The following is a 19,980-nucleotide window of genomic DNA, read 5'->3' on the forward strand; positions in this document are numbered from 1 at the left end:
TGTAGTTCTGTGTGTACTAACTCACCCACTGTAGTTCTGTGTGTACTAACTCACCCACTGTAGATATGTGTGTACTAACTCACCACTGTAGTTCTGTGTGTACTAACTCACCCACTGTAGTTATGTGTGTACTAACTCACCCACTGTAGTTATGTGTGTACTAACTCACCCACCGTAGTTCTGTGTGTACTAACTCACCGACTGTAGTTCTGTGTGTACTAACTCACCTACTGTAGATCTGTGTGTACTAACTCACCCACTGTAGTTCTGTGTGTACTAACTCACCCACTTAGTTCTGTGTGTACTAACTCACCCACTGTAGTTCTGTGTGTACTAACTCACCCACTGTAGTTCTGTGTGTGACCAGTAGGTGGTGCATGTTCTGCAGCTCTCTCTCCAAGCTGAAGTTCTTGAATATGAAGAAGGCCACACCTCTATGGGCCCTGGCTGCAGCCATCAGCTGGATCAGAGCTGGGAGGGGAAAATCAACCAATCAGATCACAGAGTCATTGTCAGTTTTAGACAGAGAGCTATGTAGACCCATATAGCAGGCCTGTGGTACTGCATATCTAATGGGTACCTTTAAGTTAAGGGTCGAGGGTTAGGGGTTAACAGTTAGGAGTACCTTTAAGTTAAGGGTCGAGGGTTAGGGGTTAACAGTTAGTGGTACCTTTAAGTAAGGGGTTAACAGTTAGTGGTACCTTTAAGTTAAGGGGTTAACAGTTAGGGGTACCTTTGAGTAAGGGGTTTACAGTTAGGGGTACCTTTGAGTTAAGGGGTTAACAGTTAGGGGTACCTTTGAGTAAGGGGTTAACAGTTAGGGGTACCTTTGAGTAAGGGGTTAACAGTTAGGGGTACCTTTGAGTANGGTACCTTTGAGTAAGGGGTTAACAGTTAGGGGTACCTTTGAGTAAGGGGTTAACAGTTAGGGGTACCTTTAAGTAAGGGGTTAACAGTTAGGGCTACCTTTGAGTAAGGGGTTAACAGTTAGGGGTACCTTTAAGTTTGGGGTCTCCATTGAAGGCTCCGCAGCCCCAGTTGCCCGTGGCGATGTCAGGAAGGAAGTCTGGGTAAGTGTTGTCATCTGCCTTAAAGCCACAATACGCCTGAGGGAGGATATTACAGGAGACCACCGACATCAGATTCTACTAATCAGCTGTAATCTGGCCCCTACAGGAGAGGAGGGTTGTCTCTCACCTTGTTGAGTTCCCTGGTGACCTGTTTCATGTTGTACTGTTCTCTCTGGTGTCTGAAGTGGAGAGCATCCATGGCCACAATCTGCCTGTGTAGCCTCTGCCACTCATCCCTGCAAACACAGGCAGAGCAATCAGGGACTTTAGTGTGAGTGTGTGTGTGTGAGTGTGTGTGTGTGAGTGTGTGTGAGTGTGTGTGTGTGAGTGTGTGTGAGTGAGTGTATGTGTTCACCTCTCAAAGCCGTCTCTGTGAGGCCCTACCCACTTAAAAGTGTCGCTGTAGCCACTGTACTGACTGAACTGTTGAGAACCTACAGAGAGAGAGAGAGAGAGAGATGTGTATGGTGGAAATTACAAGATTATGTTATGATGCTATTATTGTATCAAATGGTTGTTTTATGCAACAGAATAAGGGGTTGTTAGAATGCTCAACTGAGTATGTTCTACTGAGGATGGGCCTCTGGGAGATAACACTGTCAGGAGATTTACAATGTCTTTTGGGTGATGAAACCTAAAGAGACCGAATTCCAGAGCATGAGTTAATGTTTCTGTTCTATATGGTACCAGGGAGAGAGAACTGATTCTACAGCAGATACTGTCTGCTGTGAATGATACGTATCTTTCATTCAAATCTTAACCTTGTGACCCATACTATACATCTGTTATTCGTCATGTAGGTTGAAAGGGGTGTATCTTGGCTATAAAATACCTTTGTACTTTTGTCTCGGGGCTCTCAACGAATCATCTGAGGCTGATTCGTCGACCAGCCATCATTATTGTAGAGCGCTCAATCGATTCACTTTATATGTGTGTGTTGTATTGACCTGCTCCCTTATTAATAAGTGAATAAAGATTTAGTTTAAGTATAACTCTGACTTGTGTGATAAGTTTGTCTCTCCTCATTTGATAGCAAAGAAATGAACCACCACATGTGACAGAGAGAAGATGTGATGTAGGGAGAAGGGGACAGATATAAAAGGTGGTAGGTATGGTGGTGGGCAGCTAACCTTGTCCCATTCAAACTCCTATTTTCCCTAACCCCTAACCCTAACCCTAACCCTTACCCTAACCCTAACCCTAACCCCAACCCTAACCCTAACCCTAACCTTAACTCTAAACCTAACCTTAACCCTAAACCTAACCCTAGCTCCTAACCCTAAACCTAACCCTAACCCGTACTCTTACCCTTACCCTAACCTTAACTCTAAACCTAACCCAAAATCCTAACCCTGACACCGTACCCAAACTGGTCGCGCCATCGTGCGCCATCGTGCGCAAGTAGATTTTGTCCCCCCACACCAAACACGATCATGACACGCTGGTTGAAATATCAAAACAAACTCTGAATCAATTATATTAATTTGGGGACAGGTCGAAAAGCATTAAACATTTATGGCAATTTAGCTAGCTAGCTTGCAGTTGCTAGCTAATTTGTCCTATTTAGCTAGCTTGCTGTTTCTAGCCAATTTGTCCTGGGATATAAACGTTAATATGTTATTTTGCCTGAAATGCACAAGGTCCTCTACTCCGACAATGAATCCACACATAAAACAGTCAACCAAATAATTTCTTGTCATCTCTCCTCCTTCCACGCTTTTTCTTCTTTGGACTTTACATGGCGATTGGCAATACTATTACCATGATGACGACCTACCTCAGTTCGTTTTTCAGTCAGCCGCGTGGGTATAACCAATGAGGAGATGGCACGTGGGTATCTGCTTCCATTAACCAATTTAGAGATGGGAGAGGCAGGACTTGCAACATGTTCTGCGCCACAAATAGAAGTAACTTCTATTTTAGCGCCTGGCAACGCAGACGCTCGTTGGCGCGTGCAAGCATTGTGGGTGCAATGATTGAATAACATGTATGTGTACATTTATTTTGCACGCGACGCGAGCAGTGTGGTCAGCATGTAACCCTAAAACTAACCCTCGCTCCTAACCCTTAACATAATTCTAACCCTAACAATAATTCTAACCTTAACACTAAACCCTCTAGAAATAGCATTTGACCTCGTGGGGACAAACAAAATGTCCCCCAGTTGGTAAAATGTTTGTTTCTTTACTATTCTCTCACCACACCAGCACCAGCACCACACACACAACACACACACACACACACACACACACACACACACACACACACACACACACACACACACACACACACACACACACACACACACACACACACACACACACACACACACACACACACACACACACACACACACACACACACACACACACACACACACCACACACTGTGATGAAGAGACACTCATTGTCTCCTAGTTCTCAGTGAAGAGTCGAGATATGATGGTTCAGGGTTCATCAGGAACAGAATCCTCCTGAACCAGACCTGAGCCCAACACTCCACCTCCTATCATGTTACAGGCAAAGTCCACCTGCAACACACACACACACACACACACTTAGCATTACACAGTCACAAATTCACAAACACACACTTATACAGTGTTACACACACAAGCCAGTAGATGTCACCAACCTGTAACATCCCTGCTCCCTGTTCCTCTATGAAGCCTACTGAGGAGACGTGGAGTTTAGGAACAGTCTCCCTACAAACTGACACACAGAGAAAGTGTGTTTGTGTCTGTGTTTGTCTGTGTGTTTATTTGTCTGTGTGTTTGTCTGTGGTGTTTGTGTGTCTGTGTGTGTCTGGTGTGTGTGTGTGAGTGGTGTCTGTGTGTGTGTACCTCCCCCAGTTGGGCATGTCTCTGATGTAGCGCCTCTCAAAGGTCACCAACCCACAGGGCCTGGTCGCTGCTCATGGCAACAACAAGGTCAAGTTCAGACAGGTAAATCTGGGTTCCCACAGCAACTATTATCAGAGGGTATTCCTCATCAACACTCATCAGACTGTCTTAAATAGGTTCCTGTAACCTACATAATACACTCATTCTGTACCCTACAGTACACTACACTACTTATATTCCAGTCTATAAGTGACTATATGTGTGTGGTAGTAACGTACCTGGGTCTGTGACAGTGTGGAAGTAATGAAGGAGGGCTCTCAGCTTCTCTCTCTTCCTCTCAGACCACTTTTCAAACAGACTGACAACACAGAGAAGATAGAGTGGTCACATGTTATCATCTGTTGAAGTTGGAATACTTTGTTTGTTTGTGTGTGTGGTCCTCAGTGGAGTTTGTTGTGTGTTTCTGACCTGTTAAAGTGATGGTGGGTAGTTAGGTACTCTGCTCTGGGGTTGGGGGAGTTGCGGTGGGGGAAGGTGCAGTAGAAGGCGTTGGCCAGCAGACAAGCTATCTGACTCTGGGACAACGTGATGGACTGAGTCTGGTCCTTCTGGAGCAGAGGGATAGCCTACACACACCACACACACAACACACACACACACACACACACACACACACACACACACACACACACACACACACACACACACACACACACACAACACACACACACACACACACCACACACACCACACACACACACCACATGTAGGGTACATTACCTCTGTACCCTACATAGTACACTATCTCTCTACCATAGTACATCATTCAGTTTCTATTGTGTTACCTTCTTGATATAGTGAGGAGGCTGGAGGCCAGCTTTGCTATCTTAGGAAAAACAGATGTGTAGTATTTCTCTTCTTTGGTGATTTCTAGAGGAGAGGAAAGGAGAATATATGTAATCTACATAACACCATTAGAGAGAGATTCCTTCACAGTGAAGTGGTAACTGACCTGAACAAAGGTATGCAGGGCATCAAGGACCATTGAGCTTCACTTACTATTGGCGTTGTATTTCTTTATGGCTTTCTAAGTGGAGAGAAACATGTAGATCATAGTTAAACAGTACTGGTCAAACATGCTAACCCCTACCTTAACTGTTTCCCCAAACCCAGGTTAACATGAGGCATGTTAGGAAATGTTAGGATAATGGAGGTGTGTGTGTGTGTCGTACCTCTACGTCACCCACTGATGCAGTGGTCTTCTTGGCCAGACTCTCCAGCTGTTTAGAGACCACGTCCCACCGACTTCGCTCAGAGCTGGTTACCTGGGAAAGTCAATCAATCAACCAACCGACCAATCAACCAACTAACCATTCAACCAACTAACCAATCAATCAACTATTTACTCAACCAACTAACCACTCAACTAACCAACCTACTAACAAATCAATCATTATGCCAGCAAATCAATCAATCAGTTAACCAACCAACCAACCAACCAACCAACCAACCAACCATTCTATTGAACCAGTCAATCGACAAATAAAGTATCAATAAATCAATCAATGAACCCACCGATCCAGTCTTGATGATGCTTTCTGGTGAGCAGGGCATCTTAACAAAGTCACTGTGCCACACATGATGTCCAGACTGAGGTTTCAATGTCCTTTTATGGTGGAACTCATTCACCTGAATAGGGAGGTAGACAGAGACATGAATGATCTGTGAGAGACAGCAATGATTTCAACAATCCAGTTCCCTCTCAGTCGCTTTAGATGCAAGCTTTTTTATTAATCTGCACTGTTTAGTGCAGGTGAAATGCTTCAAGTTCCTTGGCATCAATCTGAAATGTCAATCTGAAATGGTCCACCCACACAGACAGTGTGGTGAAGAATGCGCTGTTCAGACATCTACCTCCTCCTCCTCATTCTCTCCATAATCACAAACAAAGAAAGACACCACAGTTATTCTGACCAGACAGAGCGATGCCAGAGAGTCTTACATCTATGAGAACGTTGTTAGTTCTGCTGAAGGACAGCGGCTCCAGCTCCATGTGACACTGAGGGACTTTCTTCAGCTCAGAGAGAGAGCAGCACGACCTCTTCTCCTCCTCATCCCTCACTCCTCTCGTTCCATCCCTCTCGCTTTCCCACCCTCTATCCCTCGATCTTTCCCTCGCCCCCTCCATCTCTCTTTCCCTTCCTCCATCCCTCTCTCTTTCCCTTCCTCCATTCCTCTCTCCTTTGCTCGCTCCATCCCTGTCGCTTTCCCTTCCTCGATCCCTCTCTCTTTCCCACCCTCTATCCCTACCTCTACCCCTCTTTTTCTCCCTTTCCTCATCCCTTTCTCTCTCACTGTCTCCATGCAGTGATTTGGCGACCAGAGTGTTGTCAACATCGACCAAGTTTCCAACAGGGAACTCGCTGCTTGGGCGGCGTTTGACCTCCTGACCCCTGTCCTTGTCCTCCATGGGGTCGTCTTGCTGCAGAGCAGCTTTCATCTGGGAGCTGTGGTTGTTATGACCTGCTATCCCCAGAGAGAGACAGAGAGACAGGAGGACACAGGAKGACAATTTGATGCTGTATTTGATAGCTGTAGGACCTTCAATAAGAATAAGTTGATGTTATTATAATCAATCCATCMAACTTTAATTGTCACCARAGGGAAATTTGGTTCRTGAGCAGCGGTAAYATGATAGAAATAGTTAATTCAATAGTTAAGAAAGGTAAGAGATTTTGTATTTAAATAAAGGGCTTCATTAACACAGGCAGCCCAATTCTGATCTTTTGCACAATTATTGGCAAACGATCTGATCTGATTGGTCAAAAGACAAATMATTGGGCAAAAGATCAGATTTGGGCCACCTGTATAMCTCGCAGATTTAGTATTTCCAACCCACCTGTWGTGGAGATCTTGGTCCATTCTCCTTTAAGGAGGTSTTCTACTTTCACTCTCAGCTCAGACACTGACTTATTCAYATCTCCAAAGTACTGAAGAGGACAGACAATGATGCTGGGCAAGTCTGAAGATACACTGGGACTTGAGAGAGATTGATAACTCTGGACAGAGAGAGAGAGAGATTTACATCACTGTAACTTCATATTCATATCATGTATAGGCCTAACAAGGCAGTATAGTCACCTGAAGGAAATGGATGTGATCCTCTGTGTGTGAGAGTTGCTCCAGCTCAGCATCTCTCCTCYTCAGCTCAACTATCTCCTGTTCCAGTTGCTCCAGTAGWCCTTCAGCTCGACTCACTTCAGCCTTCTCCTGGGCTCTGATCAGCTCCTTCACCTCAGAGCGCCTTTCCTCCATGGAGCGGATCAGCTCAGTAAAGATACTCTCACTGTCATCCACTGCTGCATTTGCAGAACGCTGTTAGGACAGAGAGAGAGCAAGAGAAAGAAAGAGAGAGGGAGATAGAATGAATAGAGAGAAGAGGACAAAATAGTGAAGGCTCCATGTTATCAGTCTATCCTCTCTGTAACTAGGAGCCCAGACAGCCTGTTCCTAGGGATGACCTAAGCCTTTTGGAGGCCCTAAGAGAGATTTGCCTGGGGGTCTCCCCACCTCGCGGGTAAAACAATTTAGTGGCCCCCCTCTTGACGGTAGAGAGAAAATGTTTCCTTTTTAAAGTACATTTCCTGCAATTCTACACATGTAGCCATGGTGTGGAGATACATTTTTGCAGTTTGAAGCTAATTTCCTGAAATTCTACACATTTTGACTTATACCATGAGAGTGAAAATCAGTGGGGGCCCCTGAAGGTCAAGGCCCATGGGCAGGTACCCTTCGTGCTCAATCGGTAATTTGGCTATGATAACTACAAGTTTAGATAGCTGGCTAGACTAACTTACCAATCTAAAAATTGAGTGACTGTCAGTGACAGACATAACAAGAGGAACACTGCTGATCCACAACCACATTTCAAAATTGCAACTTGTGTATTCTACTAACTCTCTAACTCTCAACAGGAAGTTGAGAACCTGGCTGAGTCCCTCAAACATTTTCAGGGGGGGTTGGGGCCCTAAGCGACAGCTTATGTCTCTTATGCCTAGTGCCGGCCCTGCCTGTTCCCCACAGTGGGACTCAGAAAGTCTGATTGGAGAGGGCCTCTCCCTCACTGGCTGACTGGAGGAGGGAAGTAAAATGTGCATATCCTCTGGTCAATAATAATACTCACCTTGAGAGACTCCACAGCCTGTTGGAGCTCCTTCAGCAGCTTCTCTCTCTCCTGGACTCTCTGCTGGAGCTTCTGCTGACTCATTCCCAGCTGACTCTGTGGTGAAACACTTTTCATTGAGCTACCAAGTTTTATATGTCCATTAGTTACAATAATTAAAAGGGGACCATCACGCTCTTCCAAAGGTTTGGTTGGTGTGAAAATCCCGTAGGTACCTACACACTGAAGAATGCTAAAATGCTGAAACGTCTGTCTACGTTATACCTGATGCAGTGAAAATAAAAAAGTAAAATGAAGTAAAGCCATATGTGTGGACCCATCATACTGTTTTTCTAATGTGTCCAATAGTTCAACAGTGAAGTAACATAGAGGGTAGTGTCATGACGTTGCCCTCTTTGGGTACAGCAAGCACCATCCCCCTCTCTCTGTCTCCTACACTCAGGCTGCTGGAACCTCAGGTCGTAAATTCCTGGAGGAGATTATCTCCTCATGGCCACAGTATAGAGAGAGAGGGAGTTTTCATGGAGAGAACAAAGGAATTTCTTCCACCTCACAGAACTGGAGGTCCGAACAGTATTTATGTTCTGGAGAATGTATAAAAGATCGGTGAAGAATCCAGCTACGAACTGGTCCATTTGGTACAATTTTGTGAAACTCATGAGAGACAATACGGCCACATTACCATAATGCTGTTTATACAATAGCCTCAGATATGAGGCTTACATCTAATTGTTGTATAAGATGAATGAGTGAGGATGATACTGTTTGTGAAATTGTGTAATGTGATTTTGGACTGTTTAATGAAGATTCCCTTTGGAGTTTAACTAAATCAGAGGACCGCCCATGAGCACAGTTATGGTCTGGCGTCCTGGGACAGGCCCTTTTCTGCTCTTCCGAATAAAACCCCCACCCCGGTTTTCTATCAACAGACCGAGCTTACCGCAATTACGAGATGGCTAAAGGTTGCAGACCAGCTTACCACGAGAGGGCCAAGGTTTGAGTAGAGACCATAAACCTAAGGTTTGAGTAGATGGCTGAATCTTTTAACCATACCACGTGGTTCAACTCTTAGACTATCGATACCGACAGAATAAGAACAAGTCTTTGATATTAATTACTAGTCTGCAGCTAGGAATTCGGTATCATTGAACGCGAAGACCGACATGAATGAATGTCACTCTGAACTATCCGTTCTAACCACGACAGAGAGAGGGCGGACAGACTCTTCAACAGAAACAAACTTTTCAACAGAGATCCCGACGACACACTGAGCGTAAATATATATATTGATTGCAATTGTTCCTGAATGAGTGAGCGTTCATGTGCAAAGGATTAGCATTTCAATTGTTATAATTATCAACTTTGTAGTGTCTCATCAACCGCGATACCGGTTTATCCCACTAGGGAAACTCCGTTATCATTTCCTTGTAACTATCTACTGTTTGTTTATGCATTTCTGTGAATTACTTAATTAGTAAATAAATGATTTTAAGACTATTTGTAACGTCCTGACCAGAGTTCTTATGTGTTTTGCTTGTTTAGTGTTGGTCAGGACGTGAGCTGGGTGGGAATTCTATGTTGTGTGTCTAGTTTGTCTGTTTCTGTGTCCAGCCTAATATGGTTCTCAATCAGAGGCAGCTGTCAATCGTTGTCCCTGATTGAGAATCATATATAGGTGGCTTGTTTTGTGTTGGGGATTGTGGGTGGTTGTTTCCTGTCTCTGTGTTTTGTCTGCACCAGATAGGACTGTTTMGGTTTGCCACATTTTTGTTGTTTTGTATCGTTGTAAGTGTTCACTGTTTTCGTTTAATTAAACATGTTGAGCACTGGCTACGCTGCGTGTTGGTCCGATCCCTGCTACACTCTCTCTTCTAGCGAAGAGAGGGAAGGCTGCCGTTACAGAACCACCCACAATCTCGGACCAAGCAGCGTAGCAACGGGCAGCAGCGGCAGCAGCAGCGAGTTCAGGAGTGGACATGGAGGATGAGCTGGACGGAAAAGGACCCTGGCAGAGCCAGAGGAATGTCGCCGCCCAAAGCGGAGCTGGAGGCAGCAAAAGCGGAGAGGCGGCATTATGAGGCGCTAGCAAGGCAGAGCGGGTGGAAGCCCGAGAGGCTCCCCCAAAAATTTATTGGGGGGGGGGGGGGGCTAAAGGGGTGTGTAGCTGCGTCAAGTAGGAGACTTAAGCCAACTTCCCTGCTTACCGTAAGGAGCCAAGGATGGAACCAGAGCCAGTGAGGGCGGTTTTGGAGGTGAGCGAAGTAGAGACTGTGAAGGATCTAATGGGGAAATTGGAGGAGAGAGAAATTAGGAATTTGCTGGTTTGGTGCATGAGGCACGACATCCGCCCGACGGAACATGTCGGGGATTTGATGTCACCTGAGTCAGCTCTCCATACTCGTCCTGAGGTGCGGGCTAGCCGTCTGGTGAAGACTGTGCCAGCCTCACGCACCAGGCCTCCTGTGCGCCTTCCTAGCCCTGCACGTCCTGTGCCAGCTCAGCGCACCAGCTCTCCTGTGGCACCCCCATGCACCAGCTCTCCGGTGCCAGCGCCACGTACCAGGCCTCCAGTTCCAGCACCCCGCACTCGCCTTGAGGTGCGTGTACTTGAGCACTGGCTACGCTGCGTGTTGGTCCGATCCCTGCTACACTCTCTCTTCTAGTGAAGATAGGGAAGGCTGCCGTTACACAATTGATGTATGGATGACTCATAGTGAAGACTGGGTTCGTGCAGATAACCAACAATTTACGATGTTTGGAATGAGACTGACGTGAGGTAAATAATAATTCATTAATTCGAAGACTAATTGATCAGATATTAAAACATCTGAAAGTTATATTAGGAAAATTTTAACTTTGTAATCTGAATATTTTCCTTGGTGCCCCGACTTCCTAGTTAATTACAGTTACATGATTAATCAGTTTAATCCCGTAATAATATTACAGAGAGTTATTTGATAAATAAATCTTCAGTTTTAATGATGCCAAAGACACGACAGTAGGGATGAAAATCTGGAGAAAGTCCATTTGGAAAAGTATGTGATCTATATTGTTAGGGCTCCGAGTGGCACAGCGGTCTAAGGCACAGCATCTCAGCGCAAGAGATGTCACTACAGTCCCTGGTTCGAATCCATGCTGTATCACATCCGGCTGTGATTGGGCGGCGCACAATTAGCCCGGGTTTGGCTGGGGTAGGCTGTCATTGTAAAAAAAAAAATTGTTCTTAACTGCCTTGCCTAGTTAAAAAAAAGGTAAAAAATATATATATATTGCTGATGGTTAAAAAGGCCAACCAAACTGTGTTCTCACGTCAGTCACCACAGCACACAGTTACTACACAGTCACCACATCACACAGTTACTACACAGTCACCACAGCACACAGTTACTACACAGTCACCACAGCAGGTAGGTAACGTACCTGGGTCGTGTGACCAGTGTGGAATGTAATGAACGGAGGGCTCTACAGCTTCTCTCTCTTCCTCTCAAGACCACTGTTTCAAAGCGAGACTGACAAACACAGAAGATAGGTGGTCACATGTTATCATCTGTTGAAGTTGGAATACTTTCATGTTTGTCTCTATGTGTGTGGGTCTCAGTGGAGTTGTGCTGTGTGTTCTGACCTGTTAAGTTGATGTGGGGTAGTTATGGTACTCTGCTCTGGGGTTGGGGAGTTGCGGTGGGGGAAGGTGCAGTAGAAGGCGTTGGCCAGCAGACAAGCTATCTGACTCTGGGACAACGTGATGGACTGAGTCTGGTCCTTCTGGAGCAGAGGGATAGCCTACACCAACACACACACACACCACACACACACACACACACACCACACACACACACACACACACACACACACACACCACACAACACACACACACACACACACCACACACAACACAACACACACACACACACACATCTACGGTACATTACTCCTGTACCCTACATAGTACACTATCTCTCTACCATAGTACTCATTCAGTTTCTATGTTGTTACTTTCTGATTATAGTGAGGCAGGCTGGAGGCCAGCTTTGCCTATCTTAGGAAAAACAGATGTGTAGTATTTCTCTTCTTTGGTGATTTCTAGAGGAGAGGAAAGGAGAATATATTGTAATTCTACATACACCATTAGAGAGATTCCTTCACAGTAAGTGGTAACTGACCTGAACAAAGGTATGCAGGGCAATCAAGGACCATTGAGCTTCAATACTTTGGGTGTATTTCTTTATGGCTTCTAAGTGGAGAGAAACATGTAGATCATAGTTAAACAGTACTGGTCAAACATGCTAACCCGCTACCTTAACTGTTTCCCCAAACCCAGGTAACATGAGGCATGTTTAGGAAATGTTAGGATAATGGAGGTGTGTGTGTGTGTCGTACCTCTACGTCACCCACTGACTGCAGTGGTCTTCTTGGCCAGACCTCTCAGCTGTTTAGAGACCACGTCTCCCACGACTTCGCTCAGAGCTGGTTACCTGGCAAGTCAATCAATCAACCAACCGACCAATCAACCAACTAACCATTCAACAAACTAACCAATCAATCAACTATTTACTCAACCAACTAACCACTCAACTAACCACCTACTAACCAATCAATCATTATGCCAGCAAATCAATCAATAGTTAACCACCACACCAACCAAACCAACCAACCAACCAACCATTCTATTGAACCAGTCAATCGACAAATAAAGTATCAATAAATCAATCAATGAAACCCACCGATCCAGTCTCTTGATGATGCTTCTGGTGAGCAGGCCATCTTAACAAAGTCACTGTGCCACACATGATGTCCAGACTGAGGGTTTCAATGTTCCTTTTATGGTGGAACTCATTCACCTGAATAGGGAGGTAGACAGAGACATGAATGATCTGTGAGAGACAGCAATGATTTCACAATCCAGTTCCCTCTCAGTCGCTTTAGATGCAAGCTTTTTTATTAATCTGCACTGTTTAGGTGCAGGTGAAATGCTTCAAGTTCCTTGGCATCAATCTGAAATGTCAATCTGAAATGGTCCACCCACACAGACAGGTGTGGTGAAGAATGCGCTGTTCAGACATCTACCTCCTCCTCCTCATTCCTCTCCATAATCACAACAAAGAAAGACACCACATTAGTTCTGACCAGACAGAGCGATGCCAGAGATCTTACATCTATGAGAACGTTGTTAGTTCTGCTGAAGGACAGCGGCTCCAGCTCCATGTGACACTGAGGGACTTTCTTCAGCTCAGAGAGAGAGCAGCACGACCTCTTCTCCTCTCATCCCTCACTCCTCTCGTTCCATCCCTCTCGCTTTCCCACCCTCTATCCCTCGATCTTTCCCTCGCCCCTCCATCTCTCTTTCCTTCCTCCTCCCTCTCTCTTTCCCTTCCTCCATTCCTCTCTCCTTTGCTCGCTCCATCCCTGTCGCTTCCCTTCCTCGATCCCTCTCTCTTTCCCACCCTCTATCCCTACCTCTACCCCTCTTTTTCTCCCTTTCCTCATCCCTTTCTCTCTCACTGTCTCATGCAGTGATTTGGCGACCAGAGTGTTGTCAACATCGACCAAGTTTCCAACAGGGAACTCGCTGCTTGGGCGGCGTTTGACCTCCTGACCCCCTGTCCTTGTCCTCCCATGGGGTCGTCTTGCTGCAGAGCAGCTTTCATCTGGGAGCTGTGGTTGTATAGACCTGCATCCCCAGGGAAGACAGAGAGACAGGAGGACACAGGATGACAATTTGATGCTGTATGATAGCTGTAACCTTCAATAAGAATAAGTTGATGTTATTATAATCAATCCATCCAACTTTAATTGTCACCAGAGGGAAATTTGGTTCGTGAGCAGCGGTAACATTGATAGAAATAGTTAATTCAATAGTTAAGAAAGGTAAGAGATTTTGTATTTAAATAAAGGGCTTCATTAACACAGGCAGCCCAATTCTGATCTTTTGCACAATTATTGGCAAACGATCTGATCTGATTGGTCAAAAGACAAATAATTGGGCAAAAGATCAGATTTGGGCCACCTGTATAACTCGCAGATTTAGTATTTCCAACCCACCTGTAGTGGAGATCTTGGCCATTCTCCTTTAGGAGGTGTTCTACTTTCACTCTCAGCTCAGACACTGACTTATTCACATTCTCAAAGTACTGAAGAGGACAGACAATGATGCTGGGCAAGTCTGAAGATACACTGGGACTTGAGGAGATTGATAACTCTGGACAGAGAGAGAGAGAGATTTACATCACTGTAACTTCATATTCATATCATGTATAGGCCTAAACAAGGCAGTATAGTCACCTGAAGGAAATGGATGTGATCCTCTGTGTGTGAGAGTTGCTCCAGCTCAGCATCTCTCCTCTTTCAGCTCAACTATCTCCTGTTCCAGTTGCTCCAGTAGACCTTCAGCTCGACTCACTTCAGCCTTCTCCTGGGCTCTGATCAGCTCCTTCACCTCAGAGCGCCTTTCCTCCATGGAGCGGATCAGCCTCAGTAAAGATACTCTCACTGTCATCCACTGCTGCATTTGCAGAACGCTGTTAGGACAGAGAGAGAGCAAAGAGAAAGAAAGAGAGAGGGAGATAGAATGAATAGAGAGAAGAGGACAAAATAGTGAAGGCTCCATGTTTATCAGTCTATCCTCTCTGTAACTAGGGAGCCCAGACAGCCTGTTCCTAGGGATGACCTAAGCCTTTTGGAGGCCCTAAGAGGAGATTTGCCTGGGGGTCTCCCCACCTCGCGGGTAAAACAATTTAGTGGCCCCCTCTTGACGGTAGAGAAAATGTTTCCTTTTTAAAGTACATTTCCTGCAATTCTACACATGTAGCCATGGTGTGGAGATACATTTTTGCAGTTTAAGCTAATTTCCTGAAATTCTACACTTTGACTTATACCATGAGAGTGAAAATCAGTGGGGGCCCCTGAAGGTCAAGGCCATGGGCAGGTACCCTTCGTGCTCAATCGGTAATTTGGCTATGATAACTACAAGTTTAGATAGCTGCTAGACTAACTACCAATCTAAAAATTGAGTGACTGTCAGTGACAGACATAACAAGAGAACACTGCTGATCCACAACCACATTCTCAAAATTGCAACTTGTGTATCTTACTAACTCTCTAACTCTCAACAGGAAGTTGAGAACTCGGCTGAGTCCCTCAAACATTTTCAGGGGGGTTGGGCCCTAAGCGACAGCTTATGTCTCTTATGCCTAGTGGCCGGCCCTGCCTGTTCCCCACAGTGGGACTCAGAAAGTCTGATTGGAGAGGGCCTCTCCCTCACTGCTGACTGGAGGAGGAAGTAAAATGTGCATATCCTCTGGTCAATAATAATACTCACCTTGAGGACTCCACAGCCTGTTGGAGCTCCTTCAGCAGCTTCTCTCTCTCCTGGACTCTCTGCTGGAGCTTCTGCTGACTCATTCCCAGCTGACTCTGTGGTGAAACACTTTTCATTGAGCTACCAAGTTTTATATGTCCATTAGTTACAATAATTAAAAGGGGACCATCACGCTCTTCCAAAGGTTTGGTTGGTGTGAAAATCCCGTAGGTACCTACACACTGAAGAATGCTAAAATGCTGAAACGTCTGTCTACGTTATACCTGATGCAGTGAAAATAAAAAAAGTAAAATGAAGTAAAGCCATATGTGGACCCATCATACTGTTTTTCTAATGTGTCCAATAGTTCAACAGTGAAGTAACATAGAGGTAGTGTCATGACGTTGCCTCTTTGGGTACAGCAAGCACCATCCCCTCTCTCTGTCTCCTACACTCAGGCTGCTGGAACCTCCGGTCGTAAATTCCTGGAGGGAGATTATCTCCTCATGGCCACAGTATAGAGGAGAGGGAGTTTTCATGGAGAGAACAAAGGAATTTCTTCCACCTTCACAGAACTGGAGGTCCGAACAGTATTTATGTTCTGGAGAATGTATAAAAGATCGGTGAAGAATCCAGCTACGAACTGGTCCATTGGTACAATTTTGTGAAACTCATGAGAGACAATACGGCCACATTACCATAATGCTGTTTATACAATAGCCTCAGATATGAGGCTTACATCTAATTGTTGTATAAGTGAATGAGTGAGGATGATACTGTTTGTGAAATTGTGTAATGTGATTTTGGACTGTTTAATGAAGATTCCCTTTGGAGTTTAACTAAATCAGAGGACCGCCCATGAGCACAGTTATGGTCTGGCGTCCTGGGACAGGCCCTTTTCTGCTCTTCCGAATAACCCCCACCCCGGTTTTCTATCAACAGACCGAGCTTACCGCAATTACGAATGGCTAAAGGTTGCAGACCAGCTTACCACGAGAGGGCCAAGGTTTGAGTAGAGACCATAAACCTAAGGTTTGAGTAGATGGCTGAATCTTTTAACCATACCACGTGGTTCAACTCTTAGACTATCGATACCGACAGAATAAGAACAAGTCTTTGATATTATTACTAGTCTGCAGCTAGGAATTCGTATCATTGAACGCGAAAGACCGACATGAATGAATGTCACTCTGAACTATTCCGTTCTAACCACGACAGAGAGAGGGCGGACAGACTCTTCAACAGAAACAAACTTTTAACAGAGATCCCGACGACACACTGAGCGTAAATATATATATTGATTGCAATTGTTCCTGAATGAGTGAGCGTTCATGTGCAAAGGATTAGCATTTCAATTGTTATAATATCAACTTTGTAGTGTCTTCTCAACCGCGATACCGGTTTATCCACTAGGGAAACTCCGTTATCATTTCCTTGTACTATCTACTGTTTGTTTATGCATTTCTGTGAATTACTTAATTAGTAAATAAATGATTTTAAGACTATTTGTACGTCCTGACCAGAGTTCTTATGTGTTTTGCTTTTTTAGTGTTGGTCAGGACGTGAGCTGGTGGGAATTCTATGTTGTGTGTTCTAGTTTGTCTGTTTCTGTGTCCAGCCTAATATGGTTCTCAATCAGAGGCAGCTGTCAATCGTTGTCCCTGATTGAGAATCATATATATGGCTTGTTTTTGTTTGGGATTGTGGGTGGTGTTTCCTGTCTCTGTGTTTTGTCTGCACCAGATAGGACTGTTTTAGGTTTGCCACATTTTTGTTGTTTTGTATCGTTGTAAGTGTTCACTGTTTTCGTTTAATTAAACATGTTGAGCACTGGCTACGCTGCGTGTTGGTCCGATCCCTGCTACACTCTCTCTTCTAGCGAAGAGAGGGAAGGCTGCCGTTACAGAACCCACCACCAATCTCGGACCAAGCAGCGTAGCAACGGGCAGCAGCGGCAGCAGCAGCGAGTTCAGGAGTGGACATGGGAGATGAGCTGGACGGAAAAGGACCCTGGCAGAGCCAGAGGAATGTCGCCCCCCAAAGCGGAGCTGGAGGCAGCAAAAGCGAGAGGCGGCATTATGAGGGCCTAGCAAGGCAGAGCGGGTGGAAGCCCGAGAGGCTCCCCCAAAAATTTATTGGGGGGGGGGGGGGGCTAAAGGGGTGTGTAGCTGCGTCAAGTAGGAGACTTAAGCCAACTTCCCCTGCTTACCGTAGGAGCCAAGGATGGAACCAGAGCCAGTGAGGGCGGTTTTGGAGGTGAGCGAAGTAGAGAACTGTGAAGGATCTAATGGGGAAATTGGAGAGAGAGAAATTAGGAATTGCTGGTTTGGTGCATGAGGCACGACATCCGCCCGACGGAACATGTCGGGGATTTGATGTCACCTGAGTCAGCTCTCCATACTCGTCCTGAAGGTCGGGCTAGCCGTCTGGTGAAGACTGTGCCAGCCTCACGCACCAGGCCTCCTGTGCGCCTTCCTAGCCCTGCACGTCCTGTGCCAGCTCAGCGCACCAGCTCTCCTGTGGCACCCCCATGCACCAGCTCTCCGGTGCCAGCGCACCGTACCAGGCTCTCCAGTTCCAGCACCCGCACTCGCCTTGAGGTGCGTGTACTGAGCACTGGCTACGCTGCGTGTTGGTCCGATCCCTGCTACACTCTCTCTTCTAGTGAAGATAGGGAAGGCTGCCGTTACACAATTGATGTATGGATGACTCATAGTGAAGACTGGGTTCGTGCAGATAACCAACAATTTACGATGTTTGGAATGAGACTGACGTGAGGTAAATAATAATTCATTAATTCGAAGACTAATTGATCAGATATAAAAACATCTGAAAGTTATATTAGGAAATTTTAACTTTGTAATCTGAATATTTTCCTTGGTGCCCCGACTTCCTAGTTATATTACAGTTACATGATTAATCAGTTTAATCCCGTAATAATATTACAGAGAGTTATTTGATAAATAAATCTTCAGTTTTAATGATGCAAAGACACGACAGTAGGGATGAAAATCTGGAGAAAGTCCATTTGGAAAGTATGTGATCTATATTGTTAGGGCTCCGAGTGGCACAGCGGTCTAAGGCACAGCATCTCAGCGCAAGAGATGTCACTACAGTCCCTGGTTCGAATCCATGCTGTATCACATCCGGCTGTGATTGGGCGGCGCACAATTAGCCCGGGTTTGGCTGGGGTAGGCTGTCATTGTAAAAAAAAAAAATTGTTCTTAACTGCCTTGCCTAGTTAAAAAAAAGGTAAAAAAATATTATATATTGCTGATGGTTAAAAAGGCCAACCAAACTGTGTTCTCACGTCAGTCACCACAGCACACAGTTACTACACAGTCACCACATCACACAGTTACTACACACGTCACCACATGCACACAGTTACTACACAGTCACACAGCACACAGTTACTACACAGTCCCACACACACAGTTACTACACAGTCACCACAGCACACAGTTACTACACAGTCCACAGCACACAGACTACACAGTTACACTCACACAGTACTACACAGTCACCACACACACAGTTACTACACAGTTCACCACATCACACAGTTACTACACAGTCACCCCAGCACACAGTTACTACACAGTCACCACATCACACAGTACTACACAGTCACACATCACAGTCATACACAGTACCACATCACACAGTTACTACACAGTCACCATCACACAGTTACTACACAGTCACCACAGCACACAGTTACTACACAGTCACCACAGCACACAATTGATGAATGATTATGGTTTTTACAAAACACAACATGTATTAGAGAGACTGAATTTGAACTGATAAAAGAGCATTCAGAATGATAATGGGTTCAAATGCTCATAACTCAGGTTTCACGTTCATATTTATTCTGCTTGGATCACGTTTATTTGAACTATGTTACTTTTTCCTCTCTTATTAAAACAGTCTTCCTACTGTGTCTTAAATTCTATGTTTAGAATTGTTCTGGTCTAACCTGTATCTCAGTCCTCTCTGCTGCAGCTGACACTGTATCATGGCCTTTATGTTCATCCATCATACATTGATACGAGATCCACTGTTGATCGGTACGACAGTAAACCTCCAGCAGTTGGTCATGATGAGAGCAGATCTTCTCCTGTAGTTGTGCGGTGGCTTTGACCAGCTTGTGTTTCTTTAGTACAGGAAGATCATAGTGAGCTGGAGGTGAGTCTCACAGTAAGACACCAGACACACCAGACAGGACATGAGGGCTTTCTGCTTTCTTGTGCCCAGTGCAGAAATCACACGCCACATCTCCAGGTCCAGCATTGCACAGAGCAGGGGGAGCAGCCTGGAGTCCTGTCTTCTTCAGTGTCTCCACCACCTCAGCCAACATGTTATTTTCCCCCAGAGTAGGCCTTGGAGTGAAGGTCTGATTGCTACTGAGGACAGCTGTAGATGCCCTGATCATCCTGATTCCAGTAGCCCTCAATAACAGCTTCTACAGTAACTGTGTCCACAGGGAATAGCCACCGGCTCCTTCAGTAGTTCCAGACAGACAGAACAACAGAAACTGGTCCTGGTCCAGCAGAACTCCCTGCTGAGCCATTTAGACTGTTGTTGT

General features: G+C 45.3%; 1 protein-coding gene and 1 pseudogene across 1 annotated transcript; both read right to left on the reverse strand.

Moving 5' to 3' along the window:
• Positions 1–272: 272 nt before the first annotated feature.
• Positions 273–2,173, reverse strand: LOC112073229 (poly(ADP-ribose) glycohydrolase-like). The gene is made up of 4 exons (XM_024140560.2): positions 1,426–2,173; positions 1,198–1,306; positions 998–1,106; positions 273–471 (listed from the first exon to the last, which is right to left on the reverse strand). Exons 2-4 carry the CDS (start codon positions 1,267–1,269, stop codon positions 305–307), a joined length of 348 nt encoding a protein of 115 aa, XP_023996328.1. The 5' UTR covers positions 1,270–1,306; positions 1,426–2,173; the 3' UTR covers positions 273–304.
• A 2,207-nt stretch (positions 2,174–4,380) lies between these two features.
• Positions 4,381–19,980, reverse strand: LOC112073231 (E3 ubiquitin/ISG15 ligase TRIM25-like; annotated as a pseudogene).

The sequence above is a fragment of the Salvelinus sp. IW2-2015 genome, unplaced genomic scaffold (assembly GCF_002910315.2).
Source record: "Salvelinus sp. IW2-2015 unplaced genomic scaffold, ASM291031v2 Un_scaffold2191, whole genome shotgun sequence".
Taxonomy (NCBI): domain Eukaryota; kingdom Metazoa; phylum Chordata; class Actinopteri; order Salmoniformes; family Salmonidae; genus Salvelinus; species Salvelinus sp. IW2-2015.